At 37.4% G+C, this 23164-nt stretch overlaps 3 protein-coding genes across 4 annotated transcripts in view; 1 reads left to right on the top strand and 2 right to left on the bottom strand.

The window, feature by feature from the left end:
• LOC144981094 (eukaryotic translation initiation factor 4E type 2-like) overlaps window positions 1-3570 on the bottom strand; it is a 13495-nt gene extending 9925 nt beyond the window's left edge. The window contains exon 1 of the mRNA XM_078929218.1: window positions 3431-3570. Within this exon, the coding sequence (XP_078785344.1) occupies window positions 3431-3477 (47 nt within the window). The 5' untranslated portion in view covers window positions 3478-3570. The remainder of the gene's footprint in view (window positions 1-3430) is intronic.
• LOC144981101 (uncharacterized) overlaps window positions 1-23164 on the bottom strand; it is an 860429-nt gene that overhangs the window by 326730 nt on the left and 510535 nt on the right. The window lies entirely within an intron of this gene.
• Window positions 11177-23164, top strand: part of LOC144981097 (F-box-like/WD repeat-containing protein TBL1XR1) — a 65350-nt gene continuing 53362 nt past the window's right edge. The window contains exons 1-2 of one of the 2 annotated variants that reach the window (XM_078929221.1): window positions 11177-11556; window positions 21843-23087. In XM_078929221.1, the coding sequence (XP_078785347.1) occupies window positions 23030-23087 (58 nt within the window). In that variant the 5' untranslated portion in view covers window positions 11177-11556; window positions 21843-23029. The remainder of the gene's footprint in view (window positions 11557-21842; window positions 23088-23164) is intronic. The other variant, XM_078929220.1, reaches the window with a different exon arrangement.

The following is a 23164-nucleotide window of genomic DNA, read 5'->3' as shown; positions in this document are numbered from 1 at the left end:
TCAAAATTGGAAAAAAAAGTATTAAAATTGAGCATGTACATAGATAGTTTTATTCAACTATCATTAACATGTAAAAACTAAAAACATAAGTTTTGATACTAAACCTATAATTTGTCTCATAAAAATGTAATAAATAGGCATAGGGTAAAAGTAACCTGGGTAAACTACGGATACAGTCGGTGTTAGGGTTGAGTGAGTTAAGATGCCAGAGCTGTGTCCATGGGAAATATACTTTTTTACTCCACTCCAATCACATGGATATAAGTAAGAAGGGGTGGATATTGTTAATGTCAAACTGCTATTATTATATTTCATAGGAAGGATGCCTTGGACTGTAAGACGTATGGATCACACGTATGGATTGTTTCCAACACATATTCTTTTAGGTTCTCTTCGCCGGACTCTATTTCTTCATCGTCTTTGTTATTTAAGTTTCTTCCAGTTTTACAATCTAAAGCGCATTTATAATTGTACAAAACATTTTGGTCAGACCAAAATTTGTCTAGTCTGCTCTTGAAGCTATTTAGGGTTTTTGCATTCACAACAGAATCTGGTAAACTGTTCCATATTTTCATTGTTCTCAGGGTAAAACTGTATTTTCTCACATCCAATCTTAGTCTTTGTGTGAGCAGTTTCAAGTTTGTTATCTCTGGTATCTTTTCGTATTGCGAAATCTTTCCTCCATTTAATAAATTTTGTCAGGTTTTGGTCATATTTATCACTTGTCATCTTGTACAGTTCAATCATGTTCCCCCCCCCCCCCCTATATCTTTTGTATTTCAAGGTTGGTAAATTCAGTTTCCTCAGTCTCTCTTCATAATCTGGCGATCCCTGTCACCTTGTTCTTTAAATTTTTTCTAGGGTAATCTCTTTGTTACATATGGCTGCAATTCTGATGGTTTCCTCCATATCATGTCTTACACTTTCTGACCTTTCTTCTGAAATATACTCCTCGATGCCATACACCACCATATTGTTTTCTATCAAATTCAGGCATGACCATTTCTTCATCATCCTTCCCAATTGATGTACACTTTTCCCTTTTTAATTCCTCCTTAACTATATCTCTCACCCTTCCTTCTTCACATTTGTGTTCTACAGCCGCTACAATACAAGCAATGGATAGACCTCACTCTGTATGTGTGTGTGTGTGTGTGTGTGCGTGTGTGTGTTATTTTTAAAAATCAAAGAATACAATTTAACCCATTAAAGGCGAAATTCAAGGTTACCGTGTATAAATGTTACCGCGTATGTAGATCCTGAGGCTAGGTGCCCGATTAGTAATGAAAATAATGATACCAAAATATCTGCAATATTTTAACGAAGTTATGCATCTTTAATTAAACCCCCCTAAAAACTTTTCGGACTGACTATTTTCACCAAACGTTGATAATAGCCTGACAGACTATTTTCACTGTAATGTATTAGCAAATCAGAAGCCAGGAAACGAACTGTGACATAGTAGCCTCAGCATCCGGAATTCGATCCGACATCAATTTCTTCCTGCGTGCAGACGAAAAAGAAAAAGTTTGCCGAGAACAGAAGCTCGGGAGGCCTCCCGAAAGCTCCTCGTTGAATGTCTTTCAATTTGTATTTTCACTTTGGACCTTTTGTCGGACGTTTATTTATTCAATTTGTCATCATATAAAACAAACCTTGATAGATTTGTGAGTTTAAAATTTCCTAATTTGACCATTGTTTTGATTCTCGGCTGCCATTTTGATTTGTGAGGTACTGAAAGGCAGTGCAAAGCAGTCCTAGGGTTGATATTTTTTAATTATTCTTTTTTCTATTAGCGATAGCTAAAGGTCGTTTGGTTTTCCTATTAGGTGTAGTTAAAGGTACTAGGTTGTATTTTTTCTTAGGAGTGAATATTTGGGTTCCCTGCCTTAGCACGATGAGCTTTCAGAAGGCCTCCCAAAGCTATAATAATACAGGCGGGATGGTAGATTCAGAATTGGTTACAGTTACAGATAAAGCTTTCCAATTTCGTGGCAGCGATGGGGTCTCGAACCCGCGGCCTTAATGGTACAACAACTCCACCTGACCGGGGAGAGCTGGAGAAAAAGTGATTTCAATCTCTATGTCTATCTTGAGCCGCACCCCCCCCCCCCCAACTTGAGGTCATGGATACAAACGCCGCGAAGTCTGTTAGCTACCAAGATACCATTATCGCTGTACGGTGAAAATAGTGTGTCAGGCGATTACGGTGAAAATCGTCCATCAAGTTATTACCGCACGGTGAAAATAGTCTCCTACACTATTATCACCGTACAGTGAATATAGCCCTCCACATACGGTGAAAATAGCGGCTTCCAAAAGTAAAAGCGAACGGCAATTTCCAGTCATAACTTTCTTATGGGCGAGTTGGGTCACAATTTGACTCCCACTGCTGCTGCTCACAAAACTGCCTAAAGTTACCGTGTACGTAGACACTCACACTCACTAACACTCTAGGCACTTTGATAACTCCAGTCCAGTGGCCGCCGATAGGCTCACTGTAAGGTGAAACTCGTTTTTTGGAACTTTATTTTTGACCCTTTACTGTTTTGGTCACCATGGCGTTATTTGTGAACCTATGTGACTAACTTTGGTATCATTATAAAGGGCACAAAACAAGCTTTCTGACGGTGTATTTCATTCTTAATTCCTGATTATATTTCTCAAAAAGCTTATGTAATAAAAATTTATAAATTTTTGAATTATAAGAACTTTTTAAATTATGGATACATTTTAATTATTCTTCATACATCGATAGACAATTAATTGAAGAATATCTCTGCCAAATTTCATCAAAATTGATACACTCGCTCATTATTTTATTTTTTCCGCCATCAACCCCACTTTTTAGGACAAAAACCTCATATTTTTTCCATTTTCATTTATCCTTAATTTTTTCCATACTTTCCATCCATGAAAATTATTTAGATGAAAATAAAGCTTATTTTCTGACCATTAAAATGATACCTAACACTTGCCATTTATTTTTTAATTGAAACTAAATTACTGAAAACAATAAGTGGGCCATGTTGACTGTAAAACTCAAAATTTCCCGATCGCCGCGAGATGCTGGTTTTGAGGCAGCAGTGAGATCACAGATTCTCTCTGTAAAATTGACAAAAAATTTCAATAGAAAAATATAAATAACTCTGGCACCGTAGGTCGTAGAGAAACAAATAAGGTATCAAATTTTATGTTTTTTCAAGTCCCATCCCCCTGACTGAGTCAAATCAAGATATTTTGAGTTTGAAAATTTTATCAAAGTGCCTAAACACTCGAGAACATTCTCATTCACTACTATTCACGTTGTCATTGGTCCGATTATAGTCCAAGCTTGCATTTACGATCAGTTTCAGTTAGGTATTTTTTTCCGGCTTTAAATAAGCTTAATCTGAAACAGAGAATATATTGAAAATTAAACAGAACTTACGTTTCAAGTTTGTTATTCATATTTTTGGGATTATCTTTCTGTAACATCTGTGTGTGAAGCAAGATTCTTAGTGTGTGATTGTGATTGTTGTGAATAGGAATGACGGGCACAACTAAGTTGATTGGAGTTAACGAACTTGGGTTTCCCTTCGGATTAGATTAATATGGAAAATTTCGATTTTTATATTTTAAAATGATATAATTGCAAGGTTTTATTTGTTTACCAATCTCCTTCTCTATTCCGAGCCATTTATCAAATATGTAGAGTAAGGATGGAAACCATTAGAATTACACTCTCGTTAAATGTGTAATGAGTGTAATATAAGTTCACGTCGGCTCACATCAAGGTAAAGAGGGGGTCTAACTCGTATTGGTCAATTACTCATATTTTTTAAAAAACATGGATTATTTCCCGTGATCGTGACCATTTTAAGGGCAATGCAATGTTTTCAGGTTGTAAGAAGTTCGGTAAAATTATCAGTGTTAGAGTTGGCGTGGTATTTTTTTTTTTTTTTTAATGTTTATTACTTACTTGAACTTTGAAGAGAGAAAATAGACACAAAATCGACAATAATCTGTCTGCCCAACTGCAAAATTGGCTCAAAATCTATAACAATACATCCATTGAAACCTTGGTAATTACCGACGTGTACATATACGCAGGTCTGACATCCGAACCCTCTTATGGGCCTAGTTTAACATTGTTATAATGGACAATATTTTGCGTCATTTTTTAAAAGATTTCCATAACAACAATGAGCACATAAGGAATTCGTGTATCAGACCTGTAAATAAGTGCACGTCGGTAATCACCCAGACGCACCAAGAATAATGAAACATGAGGTTGAGGCAGCAATCCAGGGTTCAAGCTCCAACAAATCCCCTGGAATAGATAACATAACATTCCAGCAGAAATAATTTAAAATGGTGGAGAGGAGACAGTGGAGGCATTGACAATTCTATGCCGAAAGACTGGACACAATCCCTGATTAACCCCCCCCCCCCCCCACCCCTCCAAAAAAAAAGGGAGATCTGAAAAAGTGCAGGAACTATAGGACCATAAGTCTCATTAGCCACCCAAGTAAAATACTTCTGCGGATTGTACTAAACAGAATGAAACAAAAAACCGAAAATATCCTTGCAGAGGAACAAGTTGGTTTTCGAGGTGGAAGGAGCACAGTACAACAAGTCTTCAATAACAGAATTCTGACAGAAAAATTCCTTCATCACCAAAAAGAACTATTTCACAATTTCATAGACTTCCGGAAAGCATTTGACGGAGTATGGCATGACGGGTTGTGGGATACACAACGCATTTATGGCTTCGGAGAGGGTCTAATCCAAATAATCGAAGCAGTCTCTAGTACTGTGTCAAGTGCAGTTCTCAATTACAATTAGCTTGGTGAGTTCTTCCGGACAACTGTGGGCGTCAGACAAGGCTGCATACTCTCCCCAATGCTTTTCAACGTGTTCCTAGAGAAAATGAAGAGCGAAGCTCTCGAAAATCATCAAACCTCTGTGTCAATTGGGGGACGGAAACTGTTTTAATTTGCGTTTTGCTGACAAAAGAGACCTCATGGCTGGAAGCGAACAAAAACTACAAGACATAACTGACTCACTCGCACATAAAACAATGCAATACAGCATGGAAAAAAAAGTACAGAAAAGTCTCAGATACTGGTAAACAGCAGAAATGATGCAGGAATTTCAATCGATAATGAAAAACTCGAGGAAATGTCAACATTTAAATACTTGGGTGTTCTGCTAACCAGGGACGGTACCAGTACAACTGAGATTAAGGCAAAAATATGAATGTCAACAGCAACACTAACGAGACTGACAAAATATGATAAAAGTCCAATCGAAAAGTCCAGTTTCGAAATAAAAACAAAACTGTACAAATTAATATATGGCTGCGAGGCATGGACATTAACTGCGGAATTAGAGCGCAGCATCTCGAGAGGAAAAAAAAAAAAGACAGAGGACGTCGGGTGCTTGGTATGGGTAGGTCTAGCGGCTCTTCTCTTTATTCCTAGCGAGTATTTTGTCCGTGCCCGACGTCTTTATCCGGAAGACGGCTGAGACAACAGTGCCGGGTCGTCGGAGTCGGTCTCCGGTGTGGGTTAGCGCTTAAGCATATGTGGGTGTCCTTGAGATAATCAGTCGCATGGGGAAAAGCTTTGAACAGAGATATTGACAATTTTAGTCAAGAGGTCAATTTTTATGGAAAATGAGTTCTCATAAAAAATCGTTAAATCAAACATTTTTTCTATATATTGATGGAATATTTTAATTGAATTCTACTTCTAAATATATTTATTAAAAAAAAAAAAAATTAAGATAATTATTATACGTAAGATCAACTCTTGTCAAATTTGGAAGCCATTTTCTCAAAATTAGGGTTTCACACACGCCCATGCATCTGACCATAACTTATGAAAAATCACCCGATTTGCTTCAAATAAAGATTAAAATGCTCAGGAGACATTGGGCTTTTAAAAAATGCAAAAAAAAAAAAACCCAAAAAAAAACAAAAACACAAAAAACAAAAAAAAAAAAACCGCAAAACAAAACTTTTCACCATGCGACTGATTATCTCAAGGACACACACATATTTTTATCCAACAGACGATAATATCATCTGATGCAATCTTGTTTTTGTTTACGCTGAATGTGTTTACACAATGCCATCATGGTTACACACACGCAGAGCAACTTCAACTTAATGGCAACAGATTTCGTATGTAGTAAACAATACATGACGTCATCCACAGAGCCCAATGTCCTCCCTTAAGAAGCAGCTTGGAGCAACAGGTGTTGAAATTGTTTCTCATCCGTCCGTGAGATCTTACCACAGACTACTTGGAGGTGTTATCTGTGGATCTTACATAGTTTTAAGTCAACCGATTTCTTCCGTAGCCTTAGTTAATTAAGACTTATACAAGGAACGAAGTTGACGTCACTAAGCTCTTTGTTATTGTTTTTATTTAGCCAGTCATTTACACGAGTAGTTCTCAATAAATTCTACTGTTCACTTCCCTCGTAATGACGCATAGTAACTTAGCAACTGGTTCTAAACTATCGGAACAATGGCGGACGCCCTTATGAAATACTTCTCCAACGAGCATAGAAGTGTGTGCAGAGGAGAAAAAATAAAATATCTGATCATGTTTTGACTTTTACACATTCTGATCACATGACACGTGAAACAGTTCTAGCCAGAATTGGAGAATAAAAAGTACCGATTTTCTTTAGTTAGAACCAAGCTGCTCGTTGCTGGGCGACGTGACATCAGACTATTGAATCCTATTGTGGCAATTCGACACCAAATATTATCATCATTATCAATTGGTCAATTAATCTTACATTAAATAAATTAATCAGTCAATCAGTCAAGACATCAGTCCTTGTTTTGCTGTACCAAGGGTGTGTACCCGAAACGTTCGCTGTCAGTATTGTTCCCATACAAACGAAGCCTCTCCATTTTCACTCTGTCGTTAGTATTTTCACGATCACCGGCTTCAGACAGCTCTTCAGCCTTTTTTCATATTAATTTAACCTAACACTTTTACAGAGGTGAACACTGTTCAACTTTTAAAAAAAAAGATTTCTATCAAAAGACCTTCCACAATTTCAACATATGTACTTAACTCACTCAACCCTAACACCGACTATATCTGTAGTTTACCCGGGTTACTTTTACCCCATGCCTATTTATTACATTTTGCTAAGACAAATTATAGGCGTAGTATCATATGTTTGTACACCACATATATATGAGTACATTTAAGTTGAAATACTATCATTACCACGTGTATCATTACAGTAATCTTTAATCAATAGATTTATGGCATTACTATTAATATTAAGGGCATTCAAAGGATCTTATCCTATTTTACCCTATACCATATACCATATGTTATTATTATTATTATCAAAGCTAGAATTTTTAGTTTTTACATGTTAATAATAGTTGAATAAGATCTATGTCGATGCTCATTTTTAATACACTTTTTTATTTCTAATTTGGAAAAGAAGCAAAAATCTCTAGGATTGAGTGAGTTACTGCTTTCCAAGAGGTTCCTTTACCACCCCACCCAACACCCCATCTCGTCCCCTTCTAAACAAGCCACGTGTGAAACCAAATTTTCATTTCATACAATACAAATCGCCGGTTAGGCTTCCTTTAAAACTTTTTTTTGTATTGGTACTAGCCTTCTTACATTCAACGTCATTGCCCATAGTCATGTATTTGTCACACTTGAGTAACTTGGGACGTATCTTTTTGCCTTACCCAGAACACAATAATCTTGCTTGTGTTTCTCCTCCCCCCCCCCCCCCCCCCCCCCCCCTTCCCCCGCCCTTTTTTTCTTTCATTAATTATAACGATTATCGGAGTGTTGAAAAAAAGAAAGATTAAAGAAAAAAAATAACAAAAAGGAAGAGTTAAACATAGGCAAAATATAATATGCTGTTTATCAGAGCGTGTACCAAAAAAAAAAAAAAAAAAGAAAAAAACAAAAAAAGATGTGTTATTTTACAGTGGTGGGAAAATGTTGTCCCAAGAATTCGTTCCACACACTGAACATGACACAATCAAATAATATCCATCCTCCACCCTCCACAGATTTACGTGCAATTTTCATTATTCAACTACAGGCGATTAACCCCACCTGCCCCCCCCCCCCCCCCCCCCCCCCACACACACACACAAAACACACACAGACAAAAAACCTACAAAAAAAAAAAAAAAACCAACAAAAAACCCCCCCAACAACCTAAGAACCCTGAACCGTTCTCCACCCCCCCCCCCCCTAATTAAACAAACAAACAAGCAAAAAACAAAAATAAAAAACAACGAAAACGGGGGAAAACCCCAATAAAACGGTATGTGTGTGTGTGTGTGTGTGTGTGTGTGTGTGTGTGTAGGGGGGGGGGGGTGGGTTGTCGGTCTGATAGCCAATCGAAATTGAGGGCTTAATTTAACATTGTAATAAATGAGAATTTTTTTTTGCGTTGGTTTGAAAGTATTTCCAGTAATAATGTGACAAGAACATAACGATTCGGGTTATCGGACCTGCAAATGAGTAAACGTCGGATTCAATGCAACTGAGACATAGCCATAGATAGCATTGCCTGTCACCCGAGACAATCGGCCTCACAGATCCTGACATAGGCGATTGAAAGAAAAACAAAAGCGTTGTGTCTTCATGTGTTCCGATGCAACCCCTTCGTGTCATAATATTGTAGTGATAAATACTCACAAACCGAGCGGCTATAGATAGTATGCAGATGACGTCACTCAGGCCTTTGTTATTGTTTTTGCCATCCGCGTTTGTGAGTTGTTCTCACTAAACTGTATTTACCAGACTATAAAAGTTCATGGTTACACAGAGTTTGTGTGTTGGTCCGTTATACTTCCGGATGGCAATGTTGTGAACTCCTTAGCCAAGCGCATTCTATCTATAGATAGTTCGAAGTTGACGTCATTCTGATCTTTGTTATTGTGAGTAATTCTCACTAAACTGTATTAACCAGACTAAAAAGTACATGGTTACAAAGAGCTGAGTGACGTCACTTTCATTCTATCTATAGATAGAATGAAGTTGACGTCACTCGGGTCATTGTTATTGTTTTTTTGCCATCCACGTTTATGAGTAATTCTCACTTAACTGTATTAACCAGACTATAAAAGTTCATGGATACACAGTTTTGTGTGTTGGTCCGTTATGAGTGAGCTTCTTAGCCAAGCGCATACTCATGCGATCTATCTTTCGCGGACTCTCCAGATTTTGAACATCCCTCTTCATTTTACGACCCAAAGAAATAGAACGAAGATGACGTCAATCGGGCCTTTGTTATTGTTTTTTGCCATCCGCGTTTATGAGTAATGCTCACTAAACTGTATTAACCAGACTATAAATAGAATGCGCTTGGCCAAGGAGTTCACAACATTGCCATCCGGAAGTATAACGGACCAACACACAAACTCTGTGTAACCATGAACTTTTATAGTCTGGTTAATACAGTTTAGTGAGAACAACTCCCAAACGCGGATGGCAAAAACAATAACAAAGGCCTGAGTGACGTCATCTGCATACTATCTATAGACGATCATGGTTACACAAACTTTTGTGTGTTGGTCCGTTGTACTTCCGGATGGCAATGTTGTGAACTCCTAAGCCAAGCGCAGACTATCTCTATCGAAACAGCTTGTTGTCGAGTAGTGTTTCACGTGAAATTTATCCATGTGTCACAACATTGGAATAAGTGCCTACACACTGAATCACTGAAATATCAACTGTCTGATTCAGTTGCTAGGCTTATTATATTGAAGATGATTATGAATCTGTATTGATGCTTTGCATTTAGTTGAAAAACTCATAATATCCGCCAGCCGGATATAGATAGCATGCGCTTGGCTAAGAAGCTCACAACATTGTCATCCGGAAGTATAAAGGACCAATTCACAAAAACAGTGTGTTACCATGAACGTTTATAGTCAAGTTTATACAGTTTAGTGAGAATTACTCATAAACGTGGATGGCAAAAAACAATAACAAAGACCTGAGTGACGTCAACTTCGAACTATCTATAAGGTACCAACACACACAACTGTGTAATGTTGATCGTTGACTGATTGCTGATTGATAGAATTTGGTTTTCTAATAATAATAATAATAATAATAATAATAATAATAATAATAATAATAATAATATAATAATATAATAATAATAATAATAATAATAATAATAATAATAATAATAATAATAACAATAATAATAATGATAGAAGATTTTTTTTGGAGCTAAGATAACGTGAACGAATAATAAAGGTTAAGAAAAATTTCTTGATCAAGAAACTGTCTTACAAGCAGAATGAGAAACACATGATCTCAGCCTAGGTCACTAAGGTTGATTAAGTTTAAATTCAGTTCAAACGAAATCTTTCGCATTGCAGCCACGTGGTTACAAACTGAAAAGCCATTGCACACAGCGATGGAGTTCATTTATATGCAAAAAGCAAACCAAAAAAAAAAAAAACAATAACACACACAAAAGACCAGAGCATGGCATAGATAAATAAAGCCAAGAAATAGAACCCGGGGTGTTTTGTGTGCGCGTGTATGTGTTGATGTATGTATGGATTTTGTATCCATAGCTCGCAAGATCTAACTTCAGTAAGACATCTGCCAGCTATGCATTTCATCATCACTTTTAACGCCCTCCCCCTCCTCTCCCTTCACACACTTTAAGCTATACACCAAAACCACGACTGTCAAACAAGGTCTTGAGGACACGCTTAAATGGGAGAGCGGGGGTCATAAGTTACATAACAACACCGTAGGTAATTTTTCAAGCTATGATTAGTCTCATTCTTCTCACATAAATAAATTACGCTTCTTTGGTTTAGTTTGGGCTGTAAGATCATAGCTTCGAATAATAAAAAAAAATCTTTTCATGTTTCATACATGGACTATCTAAAAATAATATCACGGCTTTCCCGCTATGTCATTATCCCTCGCCTGAGAATGTTGCCGAGCCATGACCTACTTTAGCGATGTGACGTCATGACCACAAATGCGGTCGATAGGTAGAAAACACACAACGACAGATTGTATCAATGCGCGTGTTCCCCTCGCACTATATTACTTAATTTTGAAATTTTATAAACAGCCGGGCAATATCAGAATATTTAATTAATTGTTGATTAAAAACCTACCGATTAATAATTAAGTCAGTGTTTCAGTTGTTATTTTTGATGAAATAAAAAGGAAATGTTATAAATAGAGTAATATCAGCATACACACTTTTTACACACACAAACAGACCAATCCGCGTATGTTGAAAATTGAGTAAGCGGTCGGTGTGTGTAAGGTGGAGACGTAAAAAGAAACGTTGCTCTACGTTATGAATAAAAGTTAACGCTTTTTTTTTACTTTTGAAAATAAATACATTGAATGGAAATACTATTTCATTTGTGATTCTTGATGGATTTCAACCACTGAGCCTCTGGTGTGTATTTTCTCTCAGGATTTAACAAAATCCCCTCTCTGCTCAAGTCAATAGATGAGCGGTGACTGGGGAAGCCACGAAGCGAGGGACCTATACTTTTGTTTTATCAAGGTATTTAGACCTTATAAACTGTATTATTTTTATTTCTTTTAATGTTGAGAATTTATCTGATTATCATTATACGCTATTTCATAAATTAAACATCGTTTTTCTATCTGGACTTGATTAAACATCCCTTGAACCCAGCCCTCCTCGCAGTCAGAAGTTAAAAAATTAAATGGGTTTGAAGATGATACATTTTGTTCATATTTAGTTATGTCATCACATTTTATACGATTTGTGCGTCTTCAGAAAGTTTTGATCTATAAAAGGTTGATATGTTAAAATAAATAAATCAAACTAGTCGCCGGCTTCTTCTAATCCTGTGCGTCTCACGTCACTCTTCTAGATTCCAGATACAGACTATAACACAAAACTGCAGCTGTTAGTGGACTTGAAAGAGTGGATGTATAGTCTATTTCTTAGACATTTAGCCAATCCGCAGCAAGCAGATTCTTCATAGTCTGCTTTTATGTTTTTCCATTCAGGCACATCCCACGGCCTAAATTTCTTTATCGTGCATGAATTCTAAGTTCTAGTTATGTGATGGCTAGATATAGATAGACTATCTATCTATCTAGTATTTTCAGTTGTGCAATGAAAAGATTTGATTCCTTCTTTCCACTGTTTACCAGATAGATACGTGTTTGACTTTTTTTTTTATCCTTTAATTTTTTTAGTTCTAGAAAATGTATCATCAGGTTTTCATTCATTGATGTCAATCACCTTGGGGGGAAGTGGCTTGCTTCAACTTAAAATTTACTAATATTAATATCATTTATTCTGCCACTTTGATTTTGCTTTACAGCTGACCCTCTTACTCTTCATTGTCAACTGCTTAACCCGACCCGCCTCCTACTTTATGTTCTGATTTAGACACAAGTAGCCTATACTTAGTAAGTTGTAATTGTAATAGTAATAGAAACGCTGTGGTGCACCATTTTTTGTCTTCTTCAGATTAGATTTTCACTTCAGGCTCAGGTTGAGGATGGGTTCGGGTATGCCATTCATTCATTCACATATTATTGATATTATTATGGCATGGTCAATCATGCTCCCAGTCTCAGCTGGGTTCAGGTTTCAGGTTCCATAGTTGAGTATTGGACGCAGGTTTTTGTACGATATTCAAGCTGTTCTCGTCTTTATCCTTATTTTTAAAAGTTAATTCATGAAGGTAATTATTGCATAGAATTGTCAGTACAGTTAGAACTCTTTTTTTTTCTGTCTTTATTTTTTCTGTCTTTATTTTTTTTTTATGGCATTGACTATGACTATGATGATAATGATAGTTGATGCTGTTCTGACTGTAAAAATTATATGGTGGGAGTGGGGTGGGACAAGTAGAATTTTGAGCACAGTTGTCAATTCGTGAACATGGCATTACTCTATAAAGGCATAGTTGATTTTAATTTTTGAACAATAATTTTTGTCCTTCAGGCTTTTGCTAAAATGTTATTGCTTAGAGTTGGCTGACTGAATACTTCAACCTTAGGTTGTTTTTTTTTTTTTTTTCCCTCCCCCATTCATTCATACCTGGGCAGGGGCCTTGTGTTGTGATTTTTATCAAACATCTGCTAGAGGGTGTTGAACATTCTTTTTTATTATTCCTGTCTACCTAGACATAGGCCGATGGTTCTCGACCTTTTCTGAAAACTTCAGTCTGTGTTCTCCTTTAAAATTTTGTACCGTCTTGCAGTCCCAGCTTGAAATTTTGATTGACGCACAGCACCACTATTGTGAAAAAAAAAGTAAAATTTACAATTAATGTGCAAGACGTACTTGTTTAGTACAAGACTAATTTTTTATGTTTGGCTGCGTCTTCAGTAACACGAACGCGAACTTTAACCTATCTTTCACATGCTTTAAACTTCTTTATCATTATCAGTCATTGTACAGTTGACCAACAGGCCTGAAATAGACTCCATACTTTGAGTTTACTGGTTCAATTAGAGAGAGAGGAGAAAGAGCAACAATCTATTTAAAAAAAAATCAGGATTCAATGAATTAGTTTACTGTTGTCTTGTTTTTTATAAATTTTACAGTGCTTGAATACTTTTGGGTCTTCCTGCACCAGTAAAATGAGAGTAATAGAGGGAAAGATGTAGTTTAAAGCACCAAAGAAATCTGGTTGTAAAAGGGAACAGAATATTCCACGAGCAATCTACAGCTAGTTTGTTTTTTTACCGGGGGGGGGGGGGGGGGGGATAGATTTTACGATGCCTGGGACACTATTACTATTAGGTCGTCTCAGCGCCATTGAAAAGGAGGATAATAGGGAGCACCGAAGAAAAAGCAAGACAAGATGGCCTGGTTCAAATAGAGGATAGGTGTATCCACTGATGCGCCGGTTTTGACATTACCTAAAAGTACCAGCCTGTCCAAGCAAAGCAAGGTTCCACTTGGTGGGCACACCAAGGTGTTTACAAATAGAAAAACAAGAAATCGAAACACGAACAAACAAAACTTTAGTTTTTATAAGGCGATATCTACTAAACGTGCTCAAAGCACTTTCCTTGGAGTCCCTAGCCAACAGCAACACATAATATGTAGGATGTGACATGAAGCGATATTAAAATTTTTTTTTCCCAGAGACAACACTGTTAATGTAGCCAGGTACTCATTTTACATCTGAGAACAGTGAGTGAATGTGAGTAAAGTGCCTTCTCCAGGGACTCACTATACACCCGCTCAGACCGATCCTAAGGGGAAGGTCATACTGCTAGTCCACCTGGCTGCAAATTGCAACTATATCAGTACATTAAAGATAATTTACAATGAGATTAATATCAAATTGCTGTATATTATTTTTACTGCTACTATGACTACCTACTACTATTACACATTATTATTATTAGTATTAGCATCATATCACTGTATAATGGCTGGACAATGTGGTTGAAATCTATGGTCTAAATTTAGTGGTCTTGAACTAACTTTATACTTTATGCCTGCCCTTATGGTAGTTAATGCTTTGGCAATTGTTTATTCTTTGCCATTTGACTATTCTTTGGGTAGTCTTCTCCTGTCGCTTCTGTGCGTTTCCACAGCTTCTTCACTTCCTTTATTGTGCTTGCTAGGTCACCCACTAAAGTCGACTAGGGAACAGGTACTACTTACTGTAAGGTGAACATTCTGAACAGGTGTATTTGAGACAAGTCTCAGCCATAGCTGAAAGAAGAACCGCATGAAAAAAACAATCACCCTGCCCTGTCTTGGCTGGGGATTAGACCTCAGACCTCTCGGTTACAAGATGATGATTTTTTTCCCCTGTACTTTTCCTTTTTGCTATGTCTGTACTGTTTCCTATACACTTTTTCAATATTTTTGACGTCTCTTCTTGGATGCAGGGGTAAAGGGGTGGTGAGGCGAAGCGCTGTCACTATCTGAAATAGGTAACGTTGTTTGAACCAGTTTGATGATTTTCATTGTTTTTGGGGAGTCTGTAATCAGTATCGGGATAGCATGATTAAAGTTAGGATTTTTGAAGTTGTGACCATTATTATTGTTGTTGACATTGCATTAGAATTCGTAAGCAAATGGAAAGAATTGTGTTTCTCAGTTCGAATGGCGAGATCTGCTTTATTGCAGAGATAAACACTGTTGATGTTAACTGCGATATAGACAGTCAGTGGAAAGAAATCTGTTTCAGAATAAAGATGTGGAATGCTACATTGTTGCAGATATAATATAAAAACATTGTTAGCAGTGAAATAGACAGCCATTTGAAGAAATCTGTTTCTGAATTGGAAGAGTGAAATATGCTGGTGTGCCCGGTTTTCTTGCTCCCCTACCATTCAACTGTGTACTGGTTTTTTACCGACACTTAGGTAACCACGCCTCTCGGACAGTCGTCATAATGTAAACAATGACAATGATTGGTAAACGCAGCAAACCGCACAGGTTTGACTATCGATGGTATGTGTCTAAGTAAAATACCCACTATTCTACCTCTTGATGAATAAAACCGACACAGAAAACTATGTGTTAACTTAAACGGTTATGATAATATGGTCGAGAAAATCGTGTGATAACTAGTCACCCGTTTGGTGGTATCAGAACAATAACAGTGATCAAAGAAAGGTCGAATTCATTCCCTTTGTTGTTTATAAACAACAAACTATGTTTGTCCGAGCACGTGTGAAGGTGTGTCACAAATTGCATGTTTTGATGATCAAAAAGCGACTTGTTAATTGGTGGTTCGCCTGTAACTAAGCATTAACCAATCAGAATGTTTCCTACCATTTGACTATTTGTTTCCTGTTAACTGAGTGAGTATTTCTCACATTATTTGTACACAATGTTAAAGGAAAAGTTAGCAAAGCATTGCTTGACAACGCTGCATTAAATGTTAAATTTGTGAGTGATGCTCAGGATCTGTGGGTTGTTTGCTGCAGGTGGAAGGCAAGTACTTTATGTGGCTCTGGGTCTTCGGATCACGGTCATCGGTTGATTTCCGGGGGCAAAACATGATTTTGTTATTACTCCGCTGCTGTGACCTAGGGCAGAATTTTGACATATTTCCACTTTAGGCCTCACGTCTTGATTTATTTCGCAAATTGCTATTGTATTGATTGGTTCGAACACGTCTGAGGTATAGATGTAATTTGTATCGTCTCGGTAGGCGGAACGAAAATAACTGACATTATGCACCTCCTGTTAAGAACAATTCCAAGTAATGTATCAATGTAATCCCCCCCCCCCCTCCTCTCCCCTTTATACCTGGGTTTCGTCTGCATTTATTTCATATCTCCTGTCATGCGTTCGTTTTTTTTTTGTTTGTTTTTTTTTGGGGGGGGGGGGGGGTTGTTTATTTTTTTCCCCATTGCACTCTTATATTGCTAGCACTCTTCGTGCCGATTCTCTTTTCTTTATCTGGTTCATACGGAAAAGCATATTATTATCCCCCTTTGTTTATAGGGAAATCACGATTTTGTAATAGTGCAGTCGGATAGGCATTACGGGGCCTCCCAATTTTTATAAATAAATAAAATATGTTTTAACGTGACAGTTCAGGAATTATTATTTCTCTCCGGCACACGTCCGGCTTTTGCTAAGAATTGGTTTTTGCGCGTAATGATATCCCGGCTACGGTTCTTTCTTTTATCTCAAATCGTTCAATTGGAGAACCGGAGAACCAATCTTTGTGGAGAGGAATACATTTTTCGATAGATAATAACACGGGCGTGGTCGGTGGGGGCGTAACATATATTATATTATAGATATGTAGAGGGAAGTTGCCGTCACTTAGGTCTTTGTTATTGTTTTTTTTTTTTTTTTTTTTTTTTTTGCCATCCACGTTTATGAGTAATTCTCGCTTCACCGTATTGTCCAGAGTATAAAAGTTCATGGTTATAGGGAGTTTTGTGTGTTGGTCCGTTATACTTCCGGATGGCAATGTTGTGAGCGCATACTAAGGTTGTTTAGCTCCTGCGTATGAAACTTATCAATCTTGGTCGTTTTCTTGTATTAGTATGAGGCAGGGAGTATACGGTGTTCCGCGCTAGCCCTGGGTATATGTTTGTATATATATGTCTGCTTTCGTGTCTGATCCTTGCTTGAGTTTCTGAATTCTTTTTTTTTTTTCTCCTTCAAATCAGTTTTTGGAATCAGGACTAGTATAGTATGCTTGCTCCTCCTCACTCTGTCATTGTGTCTATTGATGCAATACGTTGAAGCAAAATGTCCATCTGCTGTAGTCGTCAGATCAATCCTGTCCCGCACACAATTCTTTTAATGTATATCATGTGGTGTATATATATATATATATATATATATATATATATATATATATATATATATATATATATATATATATATATATATATATATATATATATATATATATATATTATGCGCATAGTGTGATGGGAGAGAGTTTAGTGGGAACTTATCTCTCAACTGGTTGTCTTAGCAGCCACAGTAAACAGCTTAGAATCGTCCATTTCATTCATTCTTTTCACTTCTTCTATTTTTTTTAACGAATTGTTTTATTTGTCGCAGCTTTAACAATCTCAGAGTCTATTGACTGACTTTCATTAGCGATTCGTTAACACTTGTCATCTTCACACTCTCTCTCTCTCTCTCTCTCTCTCTCTCTCTCTCTCTCTCTCTCTCTCTCTTTCGTTGTGTAACGGTCTATTTTTTCCGTGATTCATTTCAACGTCATCGCACTGTTATCTATCTGTAATCCGACTAGCCGATAATGCAAATCGCAGTCTCAATTAATTTTTCATTATTTGTTGTTGACACCCGTCGTCGGTTCGCTGTCAGCTCGGGATTAATTTTTGTTTTGATTTGTTTGTGTGTGCTTAATTGGTTTGATTTCCAAATGCTAATGGGAGCGAGGCGTTGGTGTTGTTAGGGCGGGGATTAATTCAATTAGGGCCAGTTTTGATTTTGTCGCTTTGCTGTTCGGTTCTAATATAGATGTTGGTGTTGAATGACTGTTTTGATGTTTAAAACCATGATTCATTTTATTTTGTAATAATGATGCATTATTATTGTTGTTGTTGTTGTTGTTCTTCTTCTTCTTCTTCTTCTTCTTCTTCTTCTTCTTCTTCTTCTTCTTCTTCTTCTTCTTCTTCTTCTTCTTCTTCTTCTTCTTCTTCTTCTTCTTATTATTATTATTAATTCATTTATTTAAGCACCTGGAAATTGAGAGTAACTCTATTCTTACTTATGTCGAATTCTATACGTGGATGATTTGACAAGTTGGAGATCCTAATTATTCACTATAGTGGGCAGGGAGGCACTTACTGCCATTGTTCCGATAGTTTAGAACAAGTTACTACGTTACTGTGCGTCATTACGGGGGAAGTGACGTCACAACTGTTGGAGCCTATTGGAATCCCTGATATTTGAAATTGGGGATGCTGGTGATGATTATCGCAGTCATGATGCTAGAAAGTTGCACTGTCTGTGTGTGTGCGTGTGTCTGTCTGTCTCTCTCTCTCTCTCTCTCTCTCTCTCTCTCTCTCTCTCTCTGTGTGTGTGTGTGTGTGTGTGACTATTTTACCGTCTTCTGGAAAAAGAAAAATCACGGAGTCCCAGGTTTGAAAGTTTATGATAAAATGAAGGCGATTTTATCGATCGATATTTATTTAAATGACGAGTTTTCCGGCCCAAAGTTTGAATACTTATTTTTTGTTTTTGTTTTCAGAGTACTGTCAGCCGTTCGTGTTATAGTGGTTATGTAATTACTGTTTGAGGTTCTGCGGTAGATAGAGGGTAATTTGACGAGTAATGACACAGTTCGTGTTATGTGTGCTAGATAGGAATCTGTCGCTGTTTTTAAAAAAATAGTAGTCAGAGTACGCGCAAGGTGAAGGTCACTTGGTCAGGAAGAGAATGTTTACAATCATTATTTCGTTTAATTATTTGATAATTAAAAAAGAAAAATCAATAATAGAGTAATTATTATCATTGTTATCGTCATAATCTTAATTGCTTTTTTTTGTTGTTGCTTTCAATTATAAAGCGAATCCGGTTTGTGTTGGAAGTAAACGGTGATTTTATCGTTTTGATGTCCTCTCTGTGCACGCAAAGGGACTGCGTTGCGTTCAATTTCTTCTCTGAAGCCCCTCTCTGCACACATCAGTGATAAGGTAGCTGGGTCTCCTAGATATGCTGGAAAAAAGCTTTTTGCGATAGGATAACATCCTGGTCGAAGGTTTTCAAGCAATACAACTTACGATTTGTTTTCCTTTGGTGGTCGTTGCCTTTGTTGTTTCTTTTTTGTTTATTTTTCGTAATTTTTTGGTAAATGTCAGGCGTTAATTTATAGATAGATCGAGGTTGACGTCACTCGGGTTTCACAACATTCCCCCAGTCGGATATGGACATAACGTTACAAATACCACCAAAAAATGTGTTCTACCGTACCATGACCGTTTATAGTCTTATTGAGACGATTTAGTGAGAACTACTCATAAAAATGGCTCGCTAAAACAATAAATAACTAGCAGCTAAGTGACGTTAATTTCGTTCTATCTATAGGTTTGGCCTGACACTGGGCTTATGTTTTGACGTCATTTTTGGTAAAAGCACCATCTCTTGCGTTTGTCGTTGGTAATGGTCAAGGGGACAGAGATGATCAGCACATCGGTTGAACTATTTGCAATTCACGATTAGTTTTCTTTTGGTGGTATTTTTGTATTTTGATGTCATTTTTGTGCCCCTCCTGAATGTACATCACAATTATCGTTTGTTTTTTCCCTTCTAAATTCCCTATTTTCCCAGTTTTGCTACAATTTCCCCCTTTAGATCTGATGGCGCTAAAAGTGATTATGTATAGCTATAGCTAGAATATTTTCGTCTCTTTTTTTTTTTTTGGGGGGGGGGGGGGTCTGCTTTCTTTGGCATTCGCCAGTGCAGCTGTACTGTGGGACTTTTATAAACATATTCCGCCATCTCCCCCCCCCCCCATTCTCTCTCTCTCTCTCTCTCTCTCTCTCTCTCTCTCTCCCTTCATCCAATCCGATCATGTAATTTATCAGCAACTTCTTATAATGGATCTGTATTGCCTTGGCATTTTGCCCTTTGTTTTGATGTTTTATGGAGGTGATGATTTATTATGGAAAACCCGCCCATTCATTGAGTAAGGGAGGGAGGGAGAGAGAGAATGTGGCTGGTTTCTTGACAATGGTGGTTCAGTTTGTGTGACGTGTTTGTTAGTGATTGGTTAATGTGGATGATGTATATATATATATATATATATGTATGTATATATTCGATTCCCTTTCCATGTGCTCGAGGCATGACGTAACTATAGATAGTATGCGCTTGGCTAAGAAGTTCGTAACATTGCCATCCGAAGTATAACGGACCAACATTCAAAACTGTGTGTATCCATGAACGTTTATAGTCTGGTTAATACAGTTCAGTGAGCATTACTCATAAACGCGGATGGCAAAAATCAATAACAAAGACCTGAGTGACGTCATCTTCGAACTATCGAAAGTCGGCCATGGCTCGAGGTCATTGGTCATATTGCAAAAAGTGGCCTGCATTATGAAAAGTTGTCGCAGGTTTTGAAACAACTAATATAGATAGAATGAAGATGAAGTCACTCATGTCTGTCATTGTTTTTTTTTTTTTTTTTGCCATCCGCGTTTATGAGTAATTCTCTCGCAACTATATTTACCAGACTATAAACGTTTAAAGTTTCACATAGTTTTATGTGTTCGTCCGTTATACTTCCGTTGTGAGCTTCTCGGCCAAGCTTATGCTATCTATAGTTTAATTCCGCTTGACTCCTGGGATTGTTTACAGCTTTTCCAAACTTAAACAAAGCAGCGTGTTTACATTTGTTAAGATAATATACCCTATAGTTGGACAGCGACAATTCATTCGATCGATGACTCGGTTGGACGAATACCAGGATAAAGATCGGATCTCGGCTTTTTTCCTACTCGGTGCGTAGAGTTCGTGTACTCACAGCTTGTATTTCCCTTCTGACTTTGAACTACATATATGTTTTTAAGAAGAAGACGATGTTAAATTATTACTGTTATTTCCCTCTGACTTTGAACTACATATATGTTTTTAAGAAGAAGACAATGTTAAATTATAACTGTATTTCCCTATGACTTTGAACTACACGTACGTTTTTAAGAAGAGGTTGATGTTGAAATATTACTACTATGATAAGTGAGCAACAAACTTTACGCTGGGGCCTGGGCCTTTCTCATAGTCTTATTTTATGCGGCTTTGCTTGAGGTATGCCGAGATGGCACTCGCTTTCGGACCGATAGCTCCCGGGTTTGAGTTCCACTCCCAGTAGCGCGAATTTTTTATTCTCTGGAGAATGGTTCTTTACTAACATTACCTCTGTGTAAGATGTATACACATGTCCGTTAACTGGGCTGACTTTGTCGAGAATACAGTGTAATATTACATATTGCCTTCCAGACGTCATCGTGTGGGGGTGACAAGTTCAGGATTGAAGATTTATGTCTGGGTCTTTGGCCGTATTCAGAATTACCAAGTTTTTTCCTTTTTTAATTGTAGACGATATTCTGGCTGGCGTGTTTATGACACCTTATGCAGGTGTGTCTTTATGACATATTTCTCTCTCTCTCTCTCTCTCTCTCTCTCTCTCTCTCTCTCTCTCTCTCCCCCTTCCTCCTCCCCTCTCTCTCTCTCCCCCATATGGTTACGTGTAAGGTAGGTCTCAAAATTCAATTTACAAATTAATCCTGTGTTTTATTTATGTATGTTTGCGCGTGCGCGTGGATGTAACCGTTATATCAACCACAGTATAATTTTTTCCCTCTTCTTTTTCTTCTTTTGTCTACCAGACAAAATAACCAGTACAGATTACCCATTCAAGTCGATGAGATGAGTACGTGGTAACTGACTGAAGTACTCACCCAGTGTCAGCAACTCAAGGATTGTTCTTCTGTCATTATTTGTGGATTGGGCCCGGTCTACTACTACTACAGTGCTGTTCAACCACCATTATCGTTGTCAAATCTTAGTTTTTTATTATTGTTTTTTTTTTTGTAAAAATAGTCTTTAAAAAGGAAAAAAGGAATTATTGTATCGGCGGAATTTCTTACCTGGAGGGCTGGTGCTTTGATTAACACACGATGAGTATAATAAGCACAATCGTCTTCTTCTTCATCAGCACCACCATCATCATCGCCCCCTCGGGATGGGCTGATGACGCTCCTGCTAATCAAGCAGATATGGCTTAACTCTACTTACTCCCCCTTTTTTTTTTCGTCTTGGATGGATTATAAATCTGTGTTAAATAATAATTTTGTCGGAGAAATAATTGCAACAAAGAATAAATACACATACGAATCATCTCATCTAAATACCTGACGACGAGAAGGATTTATGGTGATCGCCTATACGATTGGGATTCAAGAAAATTGAGAAAAAAAAATAAATTCTGTGATTTGTTGACGTGGATTTTTGTGTATGTTTTGCCCATTATCTTCACCTCGTAGACTCATCATTACACAGCCTGTTCTAATAGGATACCAACAGCGGTGGCCATACGGATCGGGATAGGGGGGCCATTTTGTTCCTTCTTTTTCCATTCCCCGGTGTTCTTCACAACCCTTGGGGTAGCGTTGGGATAGACCGTCCTAAAGCGACTTCTTTTTCATTTTGTAAAATTTCATATTCCTTATTTGGTGTGCTTATTTTTTATTTTATATTTCTTACTCTCATTTCGATTCGTCTCTTTCATTTTCGTTGCCGCTGTTATTCTACTCGTTGACGAGTGAGAGGAAATATTATTATTGTTATTATTATTATTAATATTAGCATCACCATCATTATTGTTGCTTGCCTCCTCTTGCGACAAACGCTGGTTCAGGGATAGATCTACCAGCAACAAGTATACTACTTGCAACTTTTCTGTCGCAAACGAAGTTACTCGACAACTACTACTACAACAACAAATTCTACCACTACTAGTATTCCTGCTACCACCACCACCACCAGCACCACGACGACCACTGCAGGCTACATAATGAGTTTTAGCAGTGACGAAGTGAACTTCCTCGTCTACAGATACTTACAGGAGTCGGGTGAGTTGATGATGAGTGCGTGAGTGAGCCGTACTGTATGTATGTATGTAGGCTGAAGTAGGTGTAATTATGATTAG

The sequence above is a fragment of the Berghia stephanieae genome, chromosome 10 (assembly GCF_034508935.2).
Source record: "Berghia stephanieae isolate SIO BIC M18660-M18661 chromosome 10, UCSD_Bste_1.3, whole genome shotgun sequence".
Lineage (NCBI taxonomy): Eukaryota > Metazoa > Mollusca > Gastropoda > Nudibranchia > Aeolidiidae > Berghia > Berghia stephanieae.
The sequence above is the reverse complement of the archived record's forward strand: the minus strand, read 5'-3'. Positions and strand labels throughout refer to the sequence as shown.